General features: G+C 38.4%; 4 protein-coding genes and 1 non-coding gene across 5 annotated transcripts; 2 read left to right on the top strand and 3 right to left on the bottom strand.

The window, feature by feature from the left end:
• Positions 1 to 210: 210 nt before the first annotated feature.
• On the bottom strand, positions 211 to 1,761 carry LOC111205689. The gene is made up of 2 exons (XM_048743980.1): positions 982 to 1,761; positions 211 to 933 (listed from the first exon to the last, which is right to left on the bottom strand). The coding sequence occupies exons 1-2, from the start codon at positions 1,759 to 1,761 to the stop codon at positions 211 to 213; spliced, it is 1,503 nt and encodes a 500-aa protein (XP_048599937.1).
• Positions 1,762 to 2,353: 592 nt separating this feature from the next.
• LOC125581023 lies at positions 2,354 to 2,460 on the top strand. Its single transcript, XR_007318734.1, has one exon. It is a non-coding gene; the product is annotated as a small nucleolar RNA R71 (small nucleolar RNA).
• An 8,900-nt stretch (positions 2,461 to 11,360) lies between these two features.
• On the bottom strand, positions 11,361 to 13,134 carry LOC106347146. The gene is made up of 2 exons (XM_013786643.3): positions 12,760 to 13,134; positions 11,361 to 12,190 (listed from the first exon to the last, which is right to left on the bottom strand). Exons 1-2 carry the CDS (start codon positions 12,922 to 12,924, stop codon positions 11,621 to 11,623), a joined length of 735 nt encoding a protein of 244 aa, XP_013642097.1. The 5' UTR covers positions 12,925 to 13,134; the 3' UTR covers positions 11,361 to 11,620.
• Positions 13,135 to 14,997: 1,863 nt separating this feature from the next.
• On the top strand, positions 14,998 to 16,834 carry LOC106347168 (WAT1-related protein At3g18200). The gene is made up of 6 exons (XM_013786666.3): positions 14,998 to 15,278; positions 15,406 to 15,468; positions 15,563 to 15,679; positions 15,776 to 16,169; positions 16,269 to 16,420; positions 16,497 to 16,834. Exons 1-6 carry the CDS (start codon positions 15,088 to 15,090, stop codon positions 16,663 to 16,665), a joined length of 1,086 nt encoding a protein of 361 aa, XP_013642120.1. The 5' UTR covers positions 14,998 to 15,087; the 3' UTR covers positions 16,666 to 16,834.
• Positions 16,835 to 17,044: 210 nt separating this feature from the next.
• On the bottom strand, positions 17,045 to 18,964 carry LOC106347154 (T-complex protein 1 subunit delta-like). Its single transcript, XM_048744564.1, has one exon. The coding sequence runs from the start codon at positions 18,846 to 18,848 to the stop codon at positions 17,244 to 17,246; it is 1,605 nt and encodes a 534-aa protein (XP_048600521.1). The 5' UTR covers positions 18,849 to 18,964; the 3' UTR covers positions 17,045 to 17,243.
• Between the last annotated feature and the right edge of the window lie 565 nt (positions 18,965 to 19,529).

Here is a 19,529-nt window from a genome sequence, read left to right on the forward strand (position 1 = left end):
AAACTCGTATGTACAAGATTAAGGTGAAGGAGTACCTCTGATAGAGTGTTGGAAAAGACAGTGGTGTCTAGGGAGCAATGTCTGGCCGCTTTCCTCCTCAGCCCAAGGGCCTTAAAAACGAAGATCCTACTGATATGTACAGGGATAGTCATGGGACTTCCTCCCAAGTGAGCTTGTTTTAAGTCTCTAGCTTGACTTTCATTCCTTTGGCTAGTGAGAAGGAGGGTCTTTCCCACCTTCAAGAGTGATGGTGAGGACGTCGGAGAGAAGCTCTTGAAGCTTGATTGGATCATTCTGGAGCTGAGGAGTGATGATGCCCCTTGCATTTGAGAATGGCTTAGACCTTCCCTTGCACTTGATTTTGTACTCAATGGCCACATCCTTAAGCTTCATTGGGTGGAGAGTGAGAATGTGAGGAGTCTTATCAAGAGGTGTAGGATGATGTTCTTTCACAATCTTCTTCTTATCATGAGCAGCCTTTGTGGCTCTACTCACCTCCTTTTTTTTAGCACTTTCCAAGTGCTCATCACAAAGCTCTTTAGAGGATTCTCCAGCAAGACCTTCTTTCTCAATACCAAACCCTTCAGCCTTGCTCTTCTCAATGGAGGATGCTCCACAAGTGATTGTTCCACAATACTCAGCATTCATCTTTGGGGATTGTAGTGGATAGGAGACAGCTTTGTTCACATTTAGGAATGAGACCTTCTTGTTGGCAAAGTCTATGCAAGCTCCCACTGTTGTGAGGAATGGAGTGCCAAGGATCAATGGGACTCTGTTCTCAGTTGCCATCTTCAGAACAATGAGGTCTATAGGAATAGTGCATGCTCCAATCTTCAAAGGGAAATCCTTGATGAGACCAATAGGGGTTGTAGAAGAGGAATCTCCAAACTGTAGGGAAGATGTGTTTGGCTCCATGCTCTCAATCCCGAGACTCTTCATCATCTCCATTGAGATCACATTCACACTTGCACCAGAATCAACAAGAGCATCATCAAAAGTGAGCTTACCAAGGTAGCAAGGCAAGGTGAACATCCATTGAGACTCAAGCTTAGGGAGGGACTTTGGAGGGATTGGTGGATCAATCTTCAGAATGGAGATGTCCAAAAGCTCGGCAACTTCAGCTTGGTGGTCTAGAATGTCGTTGATGAGCATCATCTGGACATGAGCTTCACGCATACCCGAGATTTCTAGATGCCTGACCCCAACATCACTAAGATCTTTCCTGAACTTGGAGAACACCTTCTTCTGAGCTTTGGTGAGAACTCTTTGGGGGAAAGGGAGCTTATCATAGGGTGATAGCTCAACCTCAGTGGCTTCCTCTAGCTTAACCTCTTTCAGCTTGTTGTCAGCTCTCTTCTCAACTTGTTTCTCAGCCTTGTGCTCAGCTCTTTGCAGATTCGTTGCTTCAACCTTCCTGGCAGCGTCCTTCACAATCTGTGCTTCAGCTGTGGCCACAACAAATCTCTCAACTTCCCTAAACTCAGTTCCAAATACCAGTCTTTCAATCTCATCCTCCTCTTTCTCATGATCACTCAGCTCAATTTCTGGAGAAGTAGTGGAGAAGACAACATTGCAAGACTCCTTGAGGTTCTTTTCTGGTTTCCCTGGTAGAAACCCCATTGGCTGCTTGGAGGATGAAGGCATAGAAGCAACTTGATTCTCCAAAGCCTTGAGATGAGAGGCAAGTTGCATGTACTTGTTGTTGAGGTCAGAATAGTTTTCATCAATCTTTGCATGGATGTTCTTGAACTCATAAATCATGGTCTTCTCATTTCTGGCCTGAAATTCCAAGAGTTGCTTAAACATAGAATCCACACTTGAATCTGGAGCTTGAGCTTTAGAAGAGCTTCCTTGAGTCTGAAGAGACTGGTTGGCTTGAGGATAGTTCTGTTTTGCTTGGTAACCTCATTGTTGATTGTTGTATTAAGGTCTTTGCTGATAGTTGTTTTGGTACTGAAAATTGGATTCTTTCCTGTACCATGTGCCATTAGCATTGATAAAGCACAACTCTTCTTGGCCTTCTAAACCATCAACCTCATTGACCTTAGGAGGAACCTCTTGACTAGGACCACCCACAAAGTTTATCTGCTCCTGTTTAGCTTGGTTGGAAAGAAGCAAATCCATCTTGTCTTGTAAGGACTTGATCTCTTTCTTTGTCTGCTGATCATCACTTCTGTTGACTCTATCATGCTCATCACTGTAGACTGAGTCACTCTTGGCCATGTTCTCTACCAGTTCATCTGCCTATTCCTCAGTTCTTCCCAAAAAGAAACCATTGCTGGCAGTATCAAGCATGTTTCTGCACTGTGGTAGAGCTCCTTTATAGAAGGTGCTAAGCAAACACTCCTTGGTGAAGCCATGGTGTGGGCATTGAGACCAATAGCTTTTGAACCTCTCCCATGCTTCACTAAATCCCTCTAGGTGCTTCTGCTGAAAGCTAGAGATCTCATTCCTGATCTTGGCTGTCCTCGAGGTAGAGAAGAACTTCTCTAGGAATGCCCTCTTGCACTCATTCCAAATTGTGATAGAGTCACTTGGAAGAGCCTTCTCCCATTGATGTGCTTTGTCTCCTAAAGAAAAAGGGAACAACTTCAACTTGAAAGCATCTTCAGAAACACCATTTGTCTTGGACAAGCCACAATATTTATCAAACTTGTACAAGTGATCAAAAGGGTCTTCAGCAGCAAGGCCATGATACTTGTTGTTCTCTATGGTGTTGAGCAGTGCTGACTTGATCTCAAAGTTGTTGTTCTCCACAGCTGGTGCTCTGATTCCCAACCTATGACCATGAATGTGAGGTTTGATCATAGCCTCCAATAGCTCTAGTTTGGCGCTGTGGATGTTGTGGCCTAAGGTTTGCAGCTCCTTGGGCCACTCCATCATGAGGCTGATTCTGATTGTGCTCCATTTCAAACTCCAATCTCTGAAAGTGAGCATGTTGATCTTCTTCTTTTCACTTTCTTGCTACCTTCCTCTCAAGTGCAACTATGTCTTTAACTCTTGGAACTAGGTTTGATGAACCTCTACTACTCAAGTTCATACAACTGAAATGCAAAGGGGGAGGAAGAAGAAGAAGCAGTAACAAAATAAAAGAAAAATGACTTAGTCTCAAGCAAGTGACTAAATCTCAATGTCACAATCAACCTAGAACTTGGCAACGACGCCAATTTGATGTTAGGAATTTTCAAGGCTCCTAATCAAATGTTGTAGTATAAAAGATTGTCGAACCAATCCTAGGTGATTCTAAAGCAAAGGGAATGCAAGTTCATGCTTAAGCTAAGTGCAATCCGGTTTTAAAGATGGTATGAACTAAGAACTAATAAGCTAATGCAATAAAGTAATGATCTTTCTTTCTCAATATGAAGCAAGAGGACTCATGGGGCTAGGCATTTGATCTTGGGTGATGTAGATCCAATCTAAGGGTGGCAAGCTATCAATCAAACACTTTCCTTATGCCTAGACACTAAGCTAAACAAGCTCTATCTCTAGATGAATGTTCTTTTGGTAAAGCAACTCAAGCATCTAATCTCTTAGGTTGAATGTTACTAAAGCAAACATGGATAACAAGTCTAATAGCAATCTTAACTCTTTTAGCAACTAATCTCTTAGGTAAAGCAAGATAAAAACATTGAAGAGTTGGTTAAGGCATTTCATCATACACCTTGTGGGCAAGAAATGCCTAGAGATCTATTTTAGTATGATCAAGATTAAAATAGCATTGAGAACCCTCAACAAGCATGGAAACAAGTAGATCTAACACTAAACACCCTAGATCTTCTCTAATCACCCTTAACCACCATAGCCCATGAATCCAATATTAGTCTACTCACTAATAGACATGAATAACCCCAAAACCATGGATGATTCAAGGTTAAACATGATTAGAGAACAAGATAATCAAGCAAAGATAAGAAATTATGATCAAGATTAGATCTTTTTTTCCCAAAAGTGGCTTTTGATTAGATAGAAAACAAGATAAGTCATAATTTAGGTTTAGAGAGTATTTATAGGACTCCTAAAACCCTAGTGGCCCTCAAAAACAAGTCTGAGAAGGTCCATCAAAACATGAAAAATCGACCAAATATAGATCTTGTGCGCGGGTTCGTGACCCCGCTCCAGTGGGTCGCTCCAGCTTCACAGCGGGTTCGCCACCTCGCTCCGGGACGTCGCTCTGGCTCCCTTCGCACTTCATAGATTTGGCGCGCGATGTACCCACCTCGCTCTGTCTTGGTCGCTCCGGTTCTCGAAAGTTATCGACGGGATGTTGGGCCCAGAGCGGGTACGCTACGTCGCTCCACAAGGTCGCTCCAGGTCACAGCGGCTACTTGACCCCGTTGCGCTCGCCCGCTCCAGATCATGCTTGTATCACGACGAAATGCCAACCGGGTTGATGATGTCGCTGCGAGAGGTCACTCCAGGTTAGAGCGGGTTGCTCACCTCGCTCCAGTAGGTCGCTCCAGCTCCTCTACTCGCCCAATGATCATTTTCTACTTCTTTTTGAATCACAATGCTCCCAAACATCTCCAATCACTCCATAGTACTCTCCAACACCTAATAGAGACAATGCATGCAATATGGACTCTAAAGATGCCTAATTCCTAATCTATATGATCATAATGTACAAGATATGAAGGCTAAAAACATGTAAATATGCAAGATATCAGTATCGTTGGAATCCACGAATCTTCCCAGATCTTAACTTCATATCCTGAATAAATCTTATGTCTGATTCCCAGCATCAACAACTCCCTTGCAGCCGAAATACTAGTCCACACATATGATGGGCTACTAGCTGGGATTGCTCTTAGTGGTGAGCTTAGTCTATATATCTTCCCCTCAATACCCGGGCAACCAAAGAGTCAGGGAACTGGATAAGCCTCCATAGCTGTTTCGCCAAAAGGGCCAGATTAAACTCATGGATCAAACGAAAGCCAATCCCACCCTCCTCTCTTGGTAGACATGCTCTTTCCCATTTCGCCCAGTGCATTCCACGTTTCGGTGGATTTGAACTCCACCAAAATTGAGCAATAGCCCGTGCTAGGTTTTCGCATATCTCCAAGGGGAGAAGGAAAGAAGACATTACATAAGTTGGGAGCGCTAGCAAAATAGATTTAATCAGTACTTCCTTGTCTCCTTTTGATAGCCACATGCCTGTCCAACCATTCACTCTATGCATTAGCTTATCCTTAAGAAACGCAAAGAGTTTGCTCTTGGACCCACTTATGTCTTCCGGAATACCAAGGTAGGTCCCCATTCCTCTTTCATTTTGTATTCCAAGTGCATCTTAAATCTCTTGCCTACTAGTTGCATTGATTCGCTTACCAAAGAGTAAGGATGATTTATCAAAGTTGATACATTGACCTGATTCTTTACCATACTTCCTGACCACTTTCATTACTTCTTCACATTCACGGGACTCCGCCTTACAGAAGAAAAGGCTATCATCAGCAAAAAGAAGATGGGATACCGAGGGACACGCGCGTGTGACGCGCATCCCCGTTATCTTCCATTGGCTCTCTGCGTGATTGAGAAGGCTAGCGAGCGCTTCCGTGCATAGAATAAAAATGAAAGGAGACAAAGGATCTCCATGACGTAGGCCTCTACCAGGAACAATATTTCCTCTTGGCTGTCCATTCATGAGTACCTTGTACTTAACCGATGTAATGCATCGCATTATCCAAGTGATCCATGTTTCCGAGAAACCCATCTTTCGCATGACAGCCTCAATAAATGACCATTTCATCCTGTCGTATGCTTTACTCATGTCTGTCTTGATAGCCATCCTTTTATTATGACCACTTGGTTTGGTTCTCAGGGTTAAAACCATGATATTAACAAAATTTTTGTTTATGAAGGAGGAGATTAGACCATGATCTTGTCATGTGGTCCTATCCTAAAAGTCAAATAAATAAGTTTTATATGAGCTTAGGCTGTGATATAACAAACTAAGTCCCACATTGAACAATTAGACAAGGAGAGTCTATTATATAAAGAGATGTCCAACTCTAATAGTACGAAGCATTTTGGGAAGGAAACCAAAAGTAAACCATGCGGGCTTGCCAATTAGGTCCAAAATGGACAATATCGTACTAATCAGAGAATATAGAGTTGGACACGGGATTTCACAATCCCAACAATTGGTATCAGAGTCAGGTTTGACGAAAACCTGCAAGAAGACCAAGATACTCTTCGAGTAGAAATAGGACCCTTCAAGGTGGAAAGGGAGGTTAGGCAGAGATTAGTCAGAAGATCCTGGAATTGTGAGAAGAACATCCTCAAACCCACTCAAAGTAACCTTGCGACTAAGGGTGTCGAATGTCGAAGAGTTGGACACGGGATTTCACAATCCCAACAATTGGTATCAGAGCCAGGTTTGACGAAAATCTGCAAGAAGACCAAAATACCCTTCGAGTAGGAATAGGACCCTTCAAGGTGGAAAGGGAGGTTCAGCAGAGATTAGTCAGAAGATCATGGAATTGTGGGAAGAACATCCTCAAACCCACTCAAAGTAACCTTGCGACTAAGGGTGTCAAATGTCGAAGATGCGACAAGGCACCGAGATGATTCGTTAGAGGAAAAGGGCACAAGGTGTGTGGTCCTTAGCTTGAGGGGGAGAATGAGAGATGTCAACCCAAGTCCCACATTGGAAGTTTAGACAAGGAGTGTCTAATATATAAAGGGATGTCCAACTCTAATTAGTACGAGACCTTTTGAGAAGGAGCCCAAAAGTAAATCCATGCGGGCCTGCCTATTAGGCCCAAAGTGGACAATATCGTACTAATCAGAGAATATAGAGTTGGACACGGGATTTCACAATCCCAACAATTGGTATCAGAGCGGTTGACGAGAAATCTGCAAGAAGACCAAAATACTCTTCGAGTAGGAACGAGACTCATCGAGTTAGACACTCATTGTCTAAACATAGGCTACGTCATATGGTTGACCAGAAGTTTGCTTTTTAAAGATTCTAGGTCTAACTGGTTTTCCCGCTATGACCTGCAAACGCAGCTTTTGCGGTTGGTAGTGGTTGACAGTGTTTTAAAACAATCATACACACCGCTACAAATCGCTCCAAACTGCTCCGAACCTCTTAAAATCAAAACCTGGCTGCGGGTGGAAAAATAAATATAAAATTATTTTTAAAATTATTTTATAATTTTAAAATTAAAATTTTAAAATGAAAATATTATAAATAAAAATATATACATATTTTATATATTAATTAAAATTCACAAACAGTATCATAATTTGCTTTATAAAAACTTTAAACTAACTATTTATTAAAAAAAATTAAACATTTCTATACACACATATATAGAGATATACACATATATAAAACGAAATAAAATATTTTTTTAATTTTTAATATAAATCTTCAAAACAAATTTTATTAAAATTATAAATTTCAACTAATTTGAATTTTTTATAAATAAACATAATATTTTTATTAATCATATTATATTGATAATTATTATATTTTATTACAATAGTATTTTTTTATATTTTTTTAATGTTATAATATGTTGATATGTGTAATTTATTATTAAACCGCTGCAATATCTTATAATCAACCAGTCACAAATATCCCGCAAACGCAACAATTTTCAAACGTTGCACCAGTCATACAAAATGCTTGAAACCACAACCACCTGCATCCGCAACCGCAACTGTTGCGTTTAAACCAGTCGGACCCTAAATGGAAGCCAAATCCAAATTTACTTATATCTTAAAAGAAACCTTAACACACTAATTTGATAACCAGACTAAATTTTGGATTACATTTTCTAAAAAAAATTGGTTTAGATTGGTATTAATTAGTGTTTGGATAAAGAAGAACGAATAAAAGAAAAACTAAATTTCAAGTTTGTTGATACCAAACGAATATCCTCCAAACAAGCTAAGCTGAAAAGTAGAGAACAAGCCAAGCTGAAATCATAGATAGATTAAATAATGTTTTGCTTTAACAAAAAAGGATCCTCCAAGGTGATCTTCTCTTACGTAGAAGCAAAGAACATATACATGTTGGGTTAATTAGTCTATAATTATGGTTTAATAGTTTGGGATGAGATATATATGATTTGAGGATTAGGGTTCAGAGTCTAGAACTTAAGATTTGATATATATAATTTAGAATGATAAAATTTTAAATTGATATTTTAAAATATTTATTATATTAAATGTATTATTCGTTAAAGATAATTTAATTTTTGTGGCTTTAAACCAAATTTTATTTATAGTCATTCTTTTTCGCGTGGGTTATTTTGATCATAAAAACTTATTTTAGGGTGTCTAAAAGATTTGACTTTTGGAGGCACTTAAATAAGAATCAATACTGTTAAAACTGAAGGGTCTTTTTTGAGTTACCCTTGGAGTTTTGAAATATTTACAACCTCGTGCCACTAATTTTATTTATTGTATTCGATTAAGAAAATGATGTGTTTGCTTTGGCATGAGGTACTGAAACGATTTACCATCAATCGAAGACAACCCTTTGGAGTTTTTCTCAATTGAATACCAAATCGAACAAGCTCACCAATACCTCACCGGATTCGACATGCAAATCTATTAAAAAGGAAACAATATTCAGTTGGTCAATAATGATTTTGATGAACATACGGTATGTGACTGAAGATGAAAGTAAATGATACCTGCGTTTTGATCAGTGATGATTGAGCATGTTATCTTTGGTTACTTTTTACAGAGATGGAAGATTTTTTTCTATCCAGATTGTATTGGAAAGAGTCAAAAAGACATTAAACGTTTTTGTCACTTGCTCCTAAAACTCTGTATGGGTCTGGGTGTGTGTAAACATATATAAATAAGAATGAAGGCCCAATTTATCGGTTCTAACATAACATATAAATTGGGTATCATTTCTTAAGTGTATTTATTTCTTTCGTGACAACATAGGTATTTTTTGTTTATATTTAGAGTGTCTTTGTATTTATATCTTTTTTAACTGAAAAATTGAAATAACGTGTTTAAAAGAAATTATATTGTAGTTTTAAAAATATAAATATAGGTTGATATATAATGACTTTTTATTGAATAGTTCATAAAATATATTATTACATGTCTACACAAAACTCCGCATATATTTACACATCTACACAAAATACCTCATATATTTGATATTATAATCAATATTATTAAAAGTGAAATACATTTTTTGACATTCCATTAATTTTCTTTAGATATTACAAGTTTGCCATTACCATTCTTAATTTTCAAACAGTTTATTAAATACATTCTTAATCGTGGGTCAAGGTATTAAAGGCAGTCTACCATTTCCAATCTTTCTACGGTGCTAGAAATATGTTCATTTCAAACCAAAAATAATGAACAGATAAAAAATAATGCCAATTTTAACCAATGTTTATGGGTCGAGAAGGAAAACAAAATTATTAGCAAACAAGTTATTTCACGGCCCCATTACTAATAACATTATTATTTTATCAAAACCCAAATTATTAAAACACATTATAAGCAATTAAACCTCATTAAATAAAAAAAAAGTTTAATTAGTATAAAATGTAGTGATATTAGTATTTATTAGTTAATGAATAATAATGTTCTAAGCAAAAGTTTTTTTATGCAAAAATAATATAAATAATACGGGTGGGCGTCTTGGTATCCATTTGGGTTTGGTTCGGATCTACTCCAGTTTTGGATTTTCAGAGTTAAAGATATCTATTCCATTAAGGTATTTATAAATTCTGTTTTGAATTTTGCGGACTCGATTCGGATAATCAGTTCAAATTATTTAAAAAAAATTAAATTCATATATACTTTAATTTTCTCAAAATCTAAAAATAAAAGTAATATATTACATATAAATTTAAATAATGTATGCCAAAATACATGAACCTAACATAGAAATTGGTTTGGCTTGATTTGAATAGAAAATTAATAGATAGTTTAAGCATTTTTGGTGTTTTGAGTATTGTTTAGCTAATTTTATATTTTATTTTTGACTTTGTATATATTTTCAATTATTTTAGACAACTTCAAAATATCTTATATATTTTTTATATATTATAATTTTAAAATAATTAATATATTTAAGTATACAAATTTGATTTAGATATATTCAGATACCCAAAATATTTCAATTTGGATCGGGTTCGGTTCAGATTATTTAGATACCAAAAGTTTGAACCCGTTCAAATATCTAATCAATTTTAATTATAGTTCAGTACTACTTATTTGGATCAGATTTGGGTCACCTATATCACCTTCGTATGAAATAATATTGAAAAATAATTTCCGCGCTTTCAAAGCGCGGATCAAAATCCATTATTAAAAGTAAGTTAAATCAGTTATTTATCAAATACAAGACAAATTGTACAAAAATAATTAAGTTTTGGCAAATAAATTGAAAACGGAAAATCGAACCGAAATAATACAAAAAACAAAACCAAAACTAAATCAATGTTAACAAATATCTTAACAGTTCATATATCGCTAAAATAGAAAATCTGAAACCAAATTGAAACTAAACCGAGAACTGAATGGGTACCTGAATATATTAAATACAGTTTATACACCTTTAAAATATTAATTATCTTTAGTTTTAAAATTATCAAATATTCTAACACTAATACATATAACCGAACAACCCAAAAATGGATTGCCCTATTACTTTTTATCCGAGATATTTAAAATTTTCGTTATTTCCCGATAATCACCAAAAAAAAATTATTGAAAATATTTAAATTTATTCAAGTTATCCGATATTGTATCCAACAAAATTCAAAATGTGATTTTTATCCAAATTATTTAAAATTATCCAAAAATGGGAACTGAAACCGAATTAAACTCAAATTTTATCAGGTTCCTAACGTTATTATTCGAATCAAACTAAAAACCAAAATAACCAAACCGAAACTAAATCTAAATTCATAAATAACCAAACAGTTCATATATCTCTTGAACCGAATAGACGAAAATCACAACCAAATTGGCACAAATTGAAAAAAATGGAACTGAACCTATAATCGAACGCCCAAGGCTAAACATATTAGTGGACTAACGGGTTAGTAAATTTTCAATAAAAGATAATCCCGCGCTTTGGTCAAAATCTAGTTTGCTTTTAAAAGCTTTATATACAAGATCTCTTGTATTTCTCTGCCATTTCATTGAAACATATTTGGCAAAAAAAAAATCGCTTTGTCAAATTTCTTACTGCCAACTTTTTCTTAAACTTTCTTTGATTAATTTGGCAGGGATTTGAAGAAGTTTTATTGACATGGAAACCACTAATATGATGACGCTGTTGAACATGTTTTTCTTAATCAGGTCTTCTAAGCATACATAGTTCAATTTGGTAGTGTATGTAATTTCGGTTCAGAACATTGTAATTCATCAAGGCAATGAGTTAACCAACAATGACAACAATGTGCAAGAGATTACATAGTCTACATTCTACAGAACATGTTATTTGGAGAGTTTATTTGCGTTTCCATAAGCGTTTGCGTTCTCAGACGCAGCCAAGGTTGTTTCATATATGGAAACGCAAACTCAGCTAAGGTTGCTCTCATCACATTACAACAAACACACTCCGTTAGTATTACAACTCTTGAAACTCAACGAACACACACAAGAAAACCTAGAGTGCATTCTACAGAGAATGAACCGCTGATTCGATTTCACCGTCCATAGACTCAGCTATCTCTCTAAACGACTCGCTATGGAGATGCCTAGTGAAGCTAGTGGTCGTGTCCAAGAAATAAAGAATCGACGACATCATACAGCAACACACAAACATAGGGATGGGACCAAAGTTCCACAAGAAGAGCGGGAAGGAGAAGTAGAAAGCTCGCAATCCAAGAGACCAGAAGTAGCTAGCTCGGTTCAGGTTTCTAGAAACGTACTCGCAATGCTCTCTCTTCCCTCTCGAGACAGGAACCGTGATCAGGAAACTCACATGAGCGTAGTACCTGATGGACTGGACGTTGCAGAGAAAGGCCATGAGGAAACATACGAGGATCGCGAAGTTCTTGATGGTTGCAAGGACCGGGCTTTTGTTTCCGTATATGATAGGTGACGCTGTGGATTTGGAAGCAGAGGTGTTGCTTACGAAGACGCCGATGATGGAACAGAGAGTGATTGCTGTTGTCGCTAAAAGTGTTGATGCCATTATGTTGTTCCTTATTGTCTGTACTGCCAGTGTACCGTTTTTCAGCGGCTCCTGCACACAATAACAATGAGAAAAATTGAATATTGATTAAAAAGGTTTAACAAATCATCCAATACAGTTCCGGATTTTGGGTAAAATTTCAGACTTTATTCGGGTAAAATTCCAAGTATTTTCTGGTATTTGAATATTTCGGTAACCCCTGTACCTGAAAACTAAAATATTTTAAGTATTTTAATTATAGACGCGAACGGATCCAGACCCCAACCGGAGTACTAATTCCAAATTTCTAACATCAGGAAACTGGAAACAGCTAAAGATCTTTATTTTCTCGATCGTGTTTACTCTAAACCCTAATCAATTTTGCTCTATGATATGTTAGCTGATGCAAATTAGGGTTATCAGTTCTCAGTTGACCTCGAAGAACCTCGGAATCATGAAGCATAGTGGAGAGATTCAATTTCAAAGCTCATAACTTGGTTCTCTTCCCTAAAGAAAAGCTTTCAAGAATCTCAATTACAAAGTCCTAGATCCACTAATGAAACAGTACAAACCCTAATCTGGAAACTCCACCGCGAGGAGTATTATACCGAAAGAGGAAAAAGGAGAAGAGAGAAACGTACGGTCATCATAGAGAAGACCCATTGCCGTCGAGACTCAGCGTTGAGGGAGATTACAGTGAGCTTTGGACGGTGGATTATGGCGTAGCCGAGCCAGACGTGGTAGGCGACCATCACGGCGAGACCCGCCGGCACAAGTATTACATCCAACCCTTCCTCTTTCCACATGAGTACTCCGCCGCAGAGGTACTCGAGGTTCGTATGGTTCCGTGATCGGAGAAAAAGACAAGGATCGATGTCTAGAAAGGAAGCCAGCGCAGCGCACGAAGATGGAAAGGGACAGTGTTCGTTCACACGTGTTAAACAGTACCACACTAACAAACAAGCTCTAAACAGTCTGATGGGGTCTTCATCTCTGTCTGTCTCTATTAACGCAATGCGTTTTCTAGTTTGGTCCGAGCATTTTTAAGCTTTTAAACGATTTGGGCCCAAAACGAACTTTATTGGACTTTCAGTTCGGCCCTATTTGGTTTTCTAATAGGAAATTGTAGTGTCTTGTAGGAGATTGCTTCTGAGCCGAAATAATACCAGTTATTCCAGTTTGAACCAGGGAACCAAGAATGTATTACCGTGTTGGCTAATAAGCTACTTACCATCTTTAATTTGTTATGTAGTATTCTTCAGTGATGTAGGTGGAGCAACTCTGGACTCTCACCATGGGCTGGTTTGTTGTTGAATATGATGAAGATAGGGGGATGTTGACCAAGGTGAGAGAAACATGCTACTAGTTGTCTTTAGTTTTTGGTTCAATATTCATATGCTCTTTATTGCTATTGAAGAAGGGTGCAACCCAGCCTTGAAGAAACAACTAATGAGATGATGAGCAGTAACTTGTATTGGGTGACTTTAGAACTTGGGATCAAGCCTTGTAAGAGTTTCCCTTGTTACAAAGTGGCTTAAAACTTGAGCCCATGCTGATGGCTATAGAGCCCACAATGGACTAAATAATGGAAGAGAGAAAGAAAGATTTGAATGTGTTTTGCTTCTGTCTGCTTATTTCATGGCAAGACAAATCGAATTGGCTGTGAAACGGTACCACCAACTCAATTAGTTGACTTTAGGCTGTTTCATTGAATCCTTGTGAATCTGTTATTAATGACACTCATTTGCTCACCAAACGTGGTTGTCGTGTTTGTATGATTATATACTGATTCGGTTGATCTTTCTATCCTGTTTCTAGATGAACACACAAGTCATCTTCATTCAATATTTGATTTTACGTGATCTCATTGATTATTCTTAAACGAAAGAAAAAAGAAGGATTTGATATCTCTGTGTTTGCCCGTTTGTCGATGATCTTTGTGATCTGATGATTATTTTTGTTTATATGTATCAATATGGAGAGAATCTTGCATGTGTCACACTAAGAAAAAAGAAGTACAGAGTACAAGTTTACTTCAATTTTTATATAAAAATATAACAGAATAGTTCCTTGTCAGTTGTCACATTGAAAATTAGTGAAAGCTATATTCAACATATATATCGGGAACAATGTGAAGTGATAATAGTTTTTATATTGAAGCTGATTAATGGTACATTTGCCTGTAGCCGTTTTTAGAATCTAATGACATGAACAATGAGCAAGTTAACTGAATAAACGGTGGTTGCTCCTTGAATATTTATATATGGGTGAACTTATCACTCAAATTATTCTTATAAAAATGGATTGATTATTGATGGTTTACCACATTCAAGACAAGATGCCTAGTTGTGGGGTTAGATCACATGCTAATTTGATTCCATAAAGGCATTATTACAAAAGATAATCAACTATAACAGAAATGTACACATGAATGCGTAAGAAAACAAGATTCTCTTCACTATCGTTCACGATTTCATTTTTTGGACCCGAAATGTTTAAAATGATACATGAATGGGCATGCCTAATCATCGTAACTCATAGTTAATGAGAGTTGTATCATCGTCACGGTCGTGTTATAGTCCAAATTTATGTATGAGGGGATTGTACATTAAATATGGGTGAACTACTATCAACATACATACATGTACCCCTATATATATCTAAGTCACATAAACATTCAACCTCCAAATCGTATTATTATAGTCCAACAATCACTTATATCATCATTATTCATAATCATTGATTACAAATAAATAAGTGCCCCACTTGAAGTAATGATGTACCATCCTGTGTTACCCCCTAAACTCAATACTCCTCCAATTTGTTTATTATAATCAGTAATAATTCTTTTCTGTTGTAAATTTCAAGTCTGCCACGACACACATTCATATAAAAGGCAACCTTTGGAATGCTATCAAACATAAAAAAAAAAAAAGAGAGCCCAAAAAAGAAGAAAGAAGAAGAAGAAAATGGGGAAAGAAGTAGTATCAGAGAAGATGAAGCTTGTGGTGGCATTGATCACACTTCAGTTCTGTTTTGCAGGCTTCCACATTGTCTCAAGAGTTGCTCTTAACATTGGTGTCAGCAAAGTTGTGTACCCTGTTTATAGGAACCTTCTTGCCCTTCTCCTTATAGGTCCCTTCGCTTACTTCCTCGAAAAGTAAGTCCTTTCTTCTCTCAGAGTTCTAGGGTTTGCTAGAATAGTTATCTGGGGTAAATTGTTGGATAATATCTAAAGTATAAATCTTTAATTTTTCAATATTCTTAACAATGCAATGTTTCAACAGAAAGGAAAGGCCTCCACTCACTATCTCTTTACTAGTTCAGTTTTTCCTCTTGGCACTCATTGGGTAAGCGTAACAAAACAAGACCATAGCTTTCTTCTTCTGATCACCAATAAAATGTTTTCTTACAATTCTGAAACTCTGTGTGTGGTAACAACAGAATCACAGCAAACCAAGGATTCTATCTATTGGGACTGTACTATGCAACTCCAACGTTTGCTTCCGCAATGCAGAACTCTGTTCCTGCCATCACTTTCATCATGGCTTGTGCCCTAAGGTAACCCTAAACCCTAAACCCTAAACCGCACAAGCTCTTTCATGAAAATGTCGTTCTCAAGTGAGTATTAACATTGATCTTCCTCTGTGTATCAAGGTTAGAGCACATAGATTTGGTTAGGAAACACGGTGTGGCCAAAGTATTGGGAACCCTAGTGAGCATTGGTGGGGCTACAGTGATCACACTGTACAGAGGATTTCCGATCTTTCACAAGAGCCATAACATGCACGAGGAGGAGAGGATAGAATCTAACTCATCTTACAACTGGTCACTTGGATGGTTATACCTAATGGGGCATTGTCTGTCATGGGCTGGTTGGATGGTTCTTCAAGCTCCTGTTCTAAAGAAGTACCCAGCAAAGCTTACTCTTACATCGTTCACATGTTTCTTCGGTCTGGTTCAGTTTCTTGTCATTGCTCTGTTTGTGGAAACTGATCTCAATAACTGGATCATCGTCTCTTGGGAAGAGCTCTTCACCATCCTATATGCCGTAAGCTCTCTCACTCACTCCCTCCCTCTCTATCTTCCTTTCCTGAGCTGAATCGATGAAGTTAGCTAATGAATCTTCTGTTTTATCGTGTGATTACAGGGACTAATAGCGTCGGGGTTGGTGGTTTATCTTCAAACTTGGTGTATATACAAAGGCGGTCCTGTCTTTGTCGCAGTCTTTCAGCCTCTCCAGACACTTCTTGTAGCTGCAATGGCCTTTCTTGTTCTTGGTGATCAGTTGTACTCTGGAAGGTAACACACTAAAAGCGACATTGTGGAGTTTTGTTCATTTCAGTTGCTTGTTCTAACTCAAATATTTCCTTTACAGGATTGTTGGTGCAGTGTTCATAATGTTGGGACTGTACTTGGTTCTTTGGGGCAAAAACGAAGAAAGAAGACAAGTGCTTGAACAGACTACTCAACAAGATCCAGAGTCTCTGACCAAACATCTTCTTGAGGCACAAGACAAGAAGACTAATGCTGAATCTCAAGTGTAAAAGTTTACACTTTGCAATATTTCTCTGTACATACACACATGAACTTGACCAAAACACGCAGGCTCCTCTAGTGGGTCTCTCATACAATGCATATCCTAGTTGTTTATTTTTGAATTGCAATAAATTTATGAATAAATAAAATATATATATAATTGAATCAAGCCGACAATGGAGAACCAAGTTGTCGTTTAAGTCATGATTTTGTCTGGTTGTTGACAGACCAATGTGCTGGAGAAACTCATGTTCATGCAACTATGTACAATTAAGCTTCTATACAACGAATCTGTAACATTTGTGACCAAGTCTGTGTCCCAGACATTGAACTGATTCTACTTCTATTTTGAAAATATGACCAAATCATAATCACCAATCACCAAAATAAGCAAAGCGAGAAATATTGATATCAAGTCAATAGAAAGAAAACAAATAAACTTAGCACTAAACCACAAAGCAAACCACTTAGGTGAAAGAAAAGAGGGTATAAGTTCAACGACCATTACGAAAAAACACCAAAACACGAAGTAGAAACAAAGCTTGGATAGAGCAATAAGAGAACCGTTTTGAATGAAACTACCACACTACCTCACAGTAACAATGTCATCGATCTTCAAAATCATCCTTACGCATTCAGTTGCGAGAGTGATAGCGCTGGTGCTCACAAGCAGAGGCTGCACCACGTTCTCCTCCAAGATGTTAGTGATCTGCCCTTTCCTCACATTGATCCCAGAGTTGATTTCCCCTTGAGCATGCTTGTTCCTGAGTTCAGTCACAATGGCAATAGGATTCAAACCCGCATTCTCAGCTAGCGTGTACGGGATAACCTCGAGGGCTTCCGCGAAAGACTTCACACAGAAACCTTCCATCCCATGGAGCACCTTAGCCCAAGCACCTAGCTGCCTCGAGAGCTCAATCTCCGGCGCACCACCTCCAGCAATCAAAAACCTCTTGCTCACCAGGCACCTGACAACACACAAAGCATCGTGTAGACTCCTCTCGGCTTCATCTAGAACAAGCTGGTTAGAACCACGGACCAGAACAGAGGTGGTCCTCCCCATATCTTTAATCCCAGTGATCTTCAAGATCTTCCCATCTCCAAGCGAGGCTTCTTCAACAAGATCAGCATGGCCAAGCTTCTCAGCTCTGAAATGCTCAATATTAGCAATCGGCAAACAGTTCAACGTCTTGGTGACGAACTCAATCTCATCCCTCTCAACATCCTTAATCACCATAATCTTAGCTTTAGCCAAATAATGAAGAGACAGATCAGTCACAGCGTCTCTCAAAATACTCTTCTGAATCAGCAAAACATTGCAACCAGTCGCTTTAATCTTCTTAATCATCCCCAAGATGTAGTTCCTCTCTTCTTTCAAGATCCTATCCATCTGAGTGTAATCAGAGACAACAATACTCTGCTCGATGTCAGTCTTCGGAGGCGAGATCTGGAACTGAATCACAGCGATCTTAGCATTCTCCATCCTCGTAGGTCCACCAGCGGCGTGACTCACCTTCTTGTCAAACACCAAACCATTCACAGTGTGTGTATCGTCAACAGTCCCACCAAGCTTCTTAACAATCTTGATATCACGCAAATCAACAATCTCCGGCTTCTCCGGATCAATCACGGAGAGAACCGCATCTACAGCTAACGGAGCGAGCAGTGTGGAGTACTGGCTAACAACCTTACTGTTCAGCGACGTGCTCGCCGATTTCACGAGAGAGTCTCTGTCAGTTAGCTCCACGGGTACAGCCATGGCGGTTAAGATATCAACGGACTTAGCGCAAGACTTGTGAAGCGCATCTGAGATCACGGTAGGGTGGATCCCGGAAGCTAAGAGTGATTGGCACACTCTCAGCAAGGCTCCGGCTAGTACGACGACGGTGGTGGTCCCGTCTCCGGCGGCGGAGTCCTGAGATTTGGAAAGCTCCACCATCATCTTCGCCGCCGGCTGGAGAACGTCCATTTTGTTGAGGATCGTGGCTCCGTCGTTGGTGATGATGACCTCGCCGCTCGCGGTGGAGATCATCTTGTCCATCCCCTTGGGGCCCAGGCTCGTGCGGACGGCGTCGGCGACGGCGCGGCCGGCGTTGATGTTCGCGGATCGGATGTCTTCCTTGCGTTTGTTGTCGACGAAGGACTCCGACTTGGATGCGCGGGGTCTCGATGCCGTGGATGCGGCCGCCATTTTTGAGAGGTATAGATCTGATAAGAGAGTGAAAAGGAAAGCCTAGAGGGAGCCAACGAGAGAGTTCTGGAAATGGAAAGAGAGGAAAGGAGATTTGAAATTTTCTGTAGGGTTTACGCTGGCGTTTGGTTTCATGAACCAATCTATTCCTCTTTAAAATGGGCCTCTTCGGATTTTGTAAGTAAATCGTATTTAGCCCAAAAGCCCATTATGGATCTCCGAGTTTCCAAAAGTTTACGTTTACTAGAGCATATGATTTTCTCACCCATAGATTCTATAAAGAAAAATTATACGAGTTTTTCAAATGCAAAACCTACTCTATTTTCTTTCTTTAGTTTTTTCTCACGTTTTCTACATCTTTTCAATTGGTGACTTGGTGAGAGACTATTTTATAAATTCACCAATGATGATGATAGTCATATGTATCGTGTCAATAAATATGGAAAAAACATCAAACCAATCCGAAGTGAAATCTTGTTAACCAGCTTTTAAACCGGTCTTTTTCCATTTCACCTGAAAGGGAAAGATTTTTTGTTGTAGCTGTGTTCCATTATACATGTTGATGTGACCATGTCACACTCACATAGTCATGGTCCATATGTTTATGAAAAAGTGGTTTTATGTATGTAAAATGACAAATTAAGTTAACGTCCGTTGAACCGTGAATTTCAAAATTTAGTT

The sequence above is a fragment of the Brassica napus genome, chromosome C1 (assembly GCF_020379485.1).
Source record: "Brassica napus cultivar Da-Ae chromosome C1, Da-Ae, whole genome shotgun sequence".
Classification (NCBI taxonomy): domain Eukaryota; kingdom Viridiplantae; phylum Streptophyta; class Magnoliopsida; order Brassicales; family Brassicaceae; genus Brassica; species Brassica napus.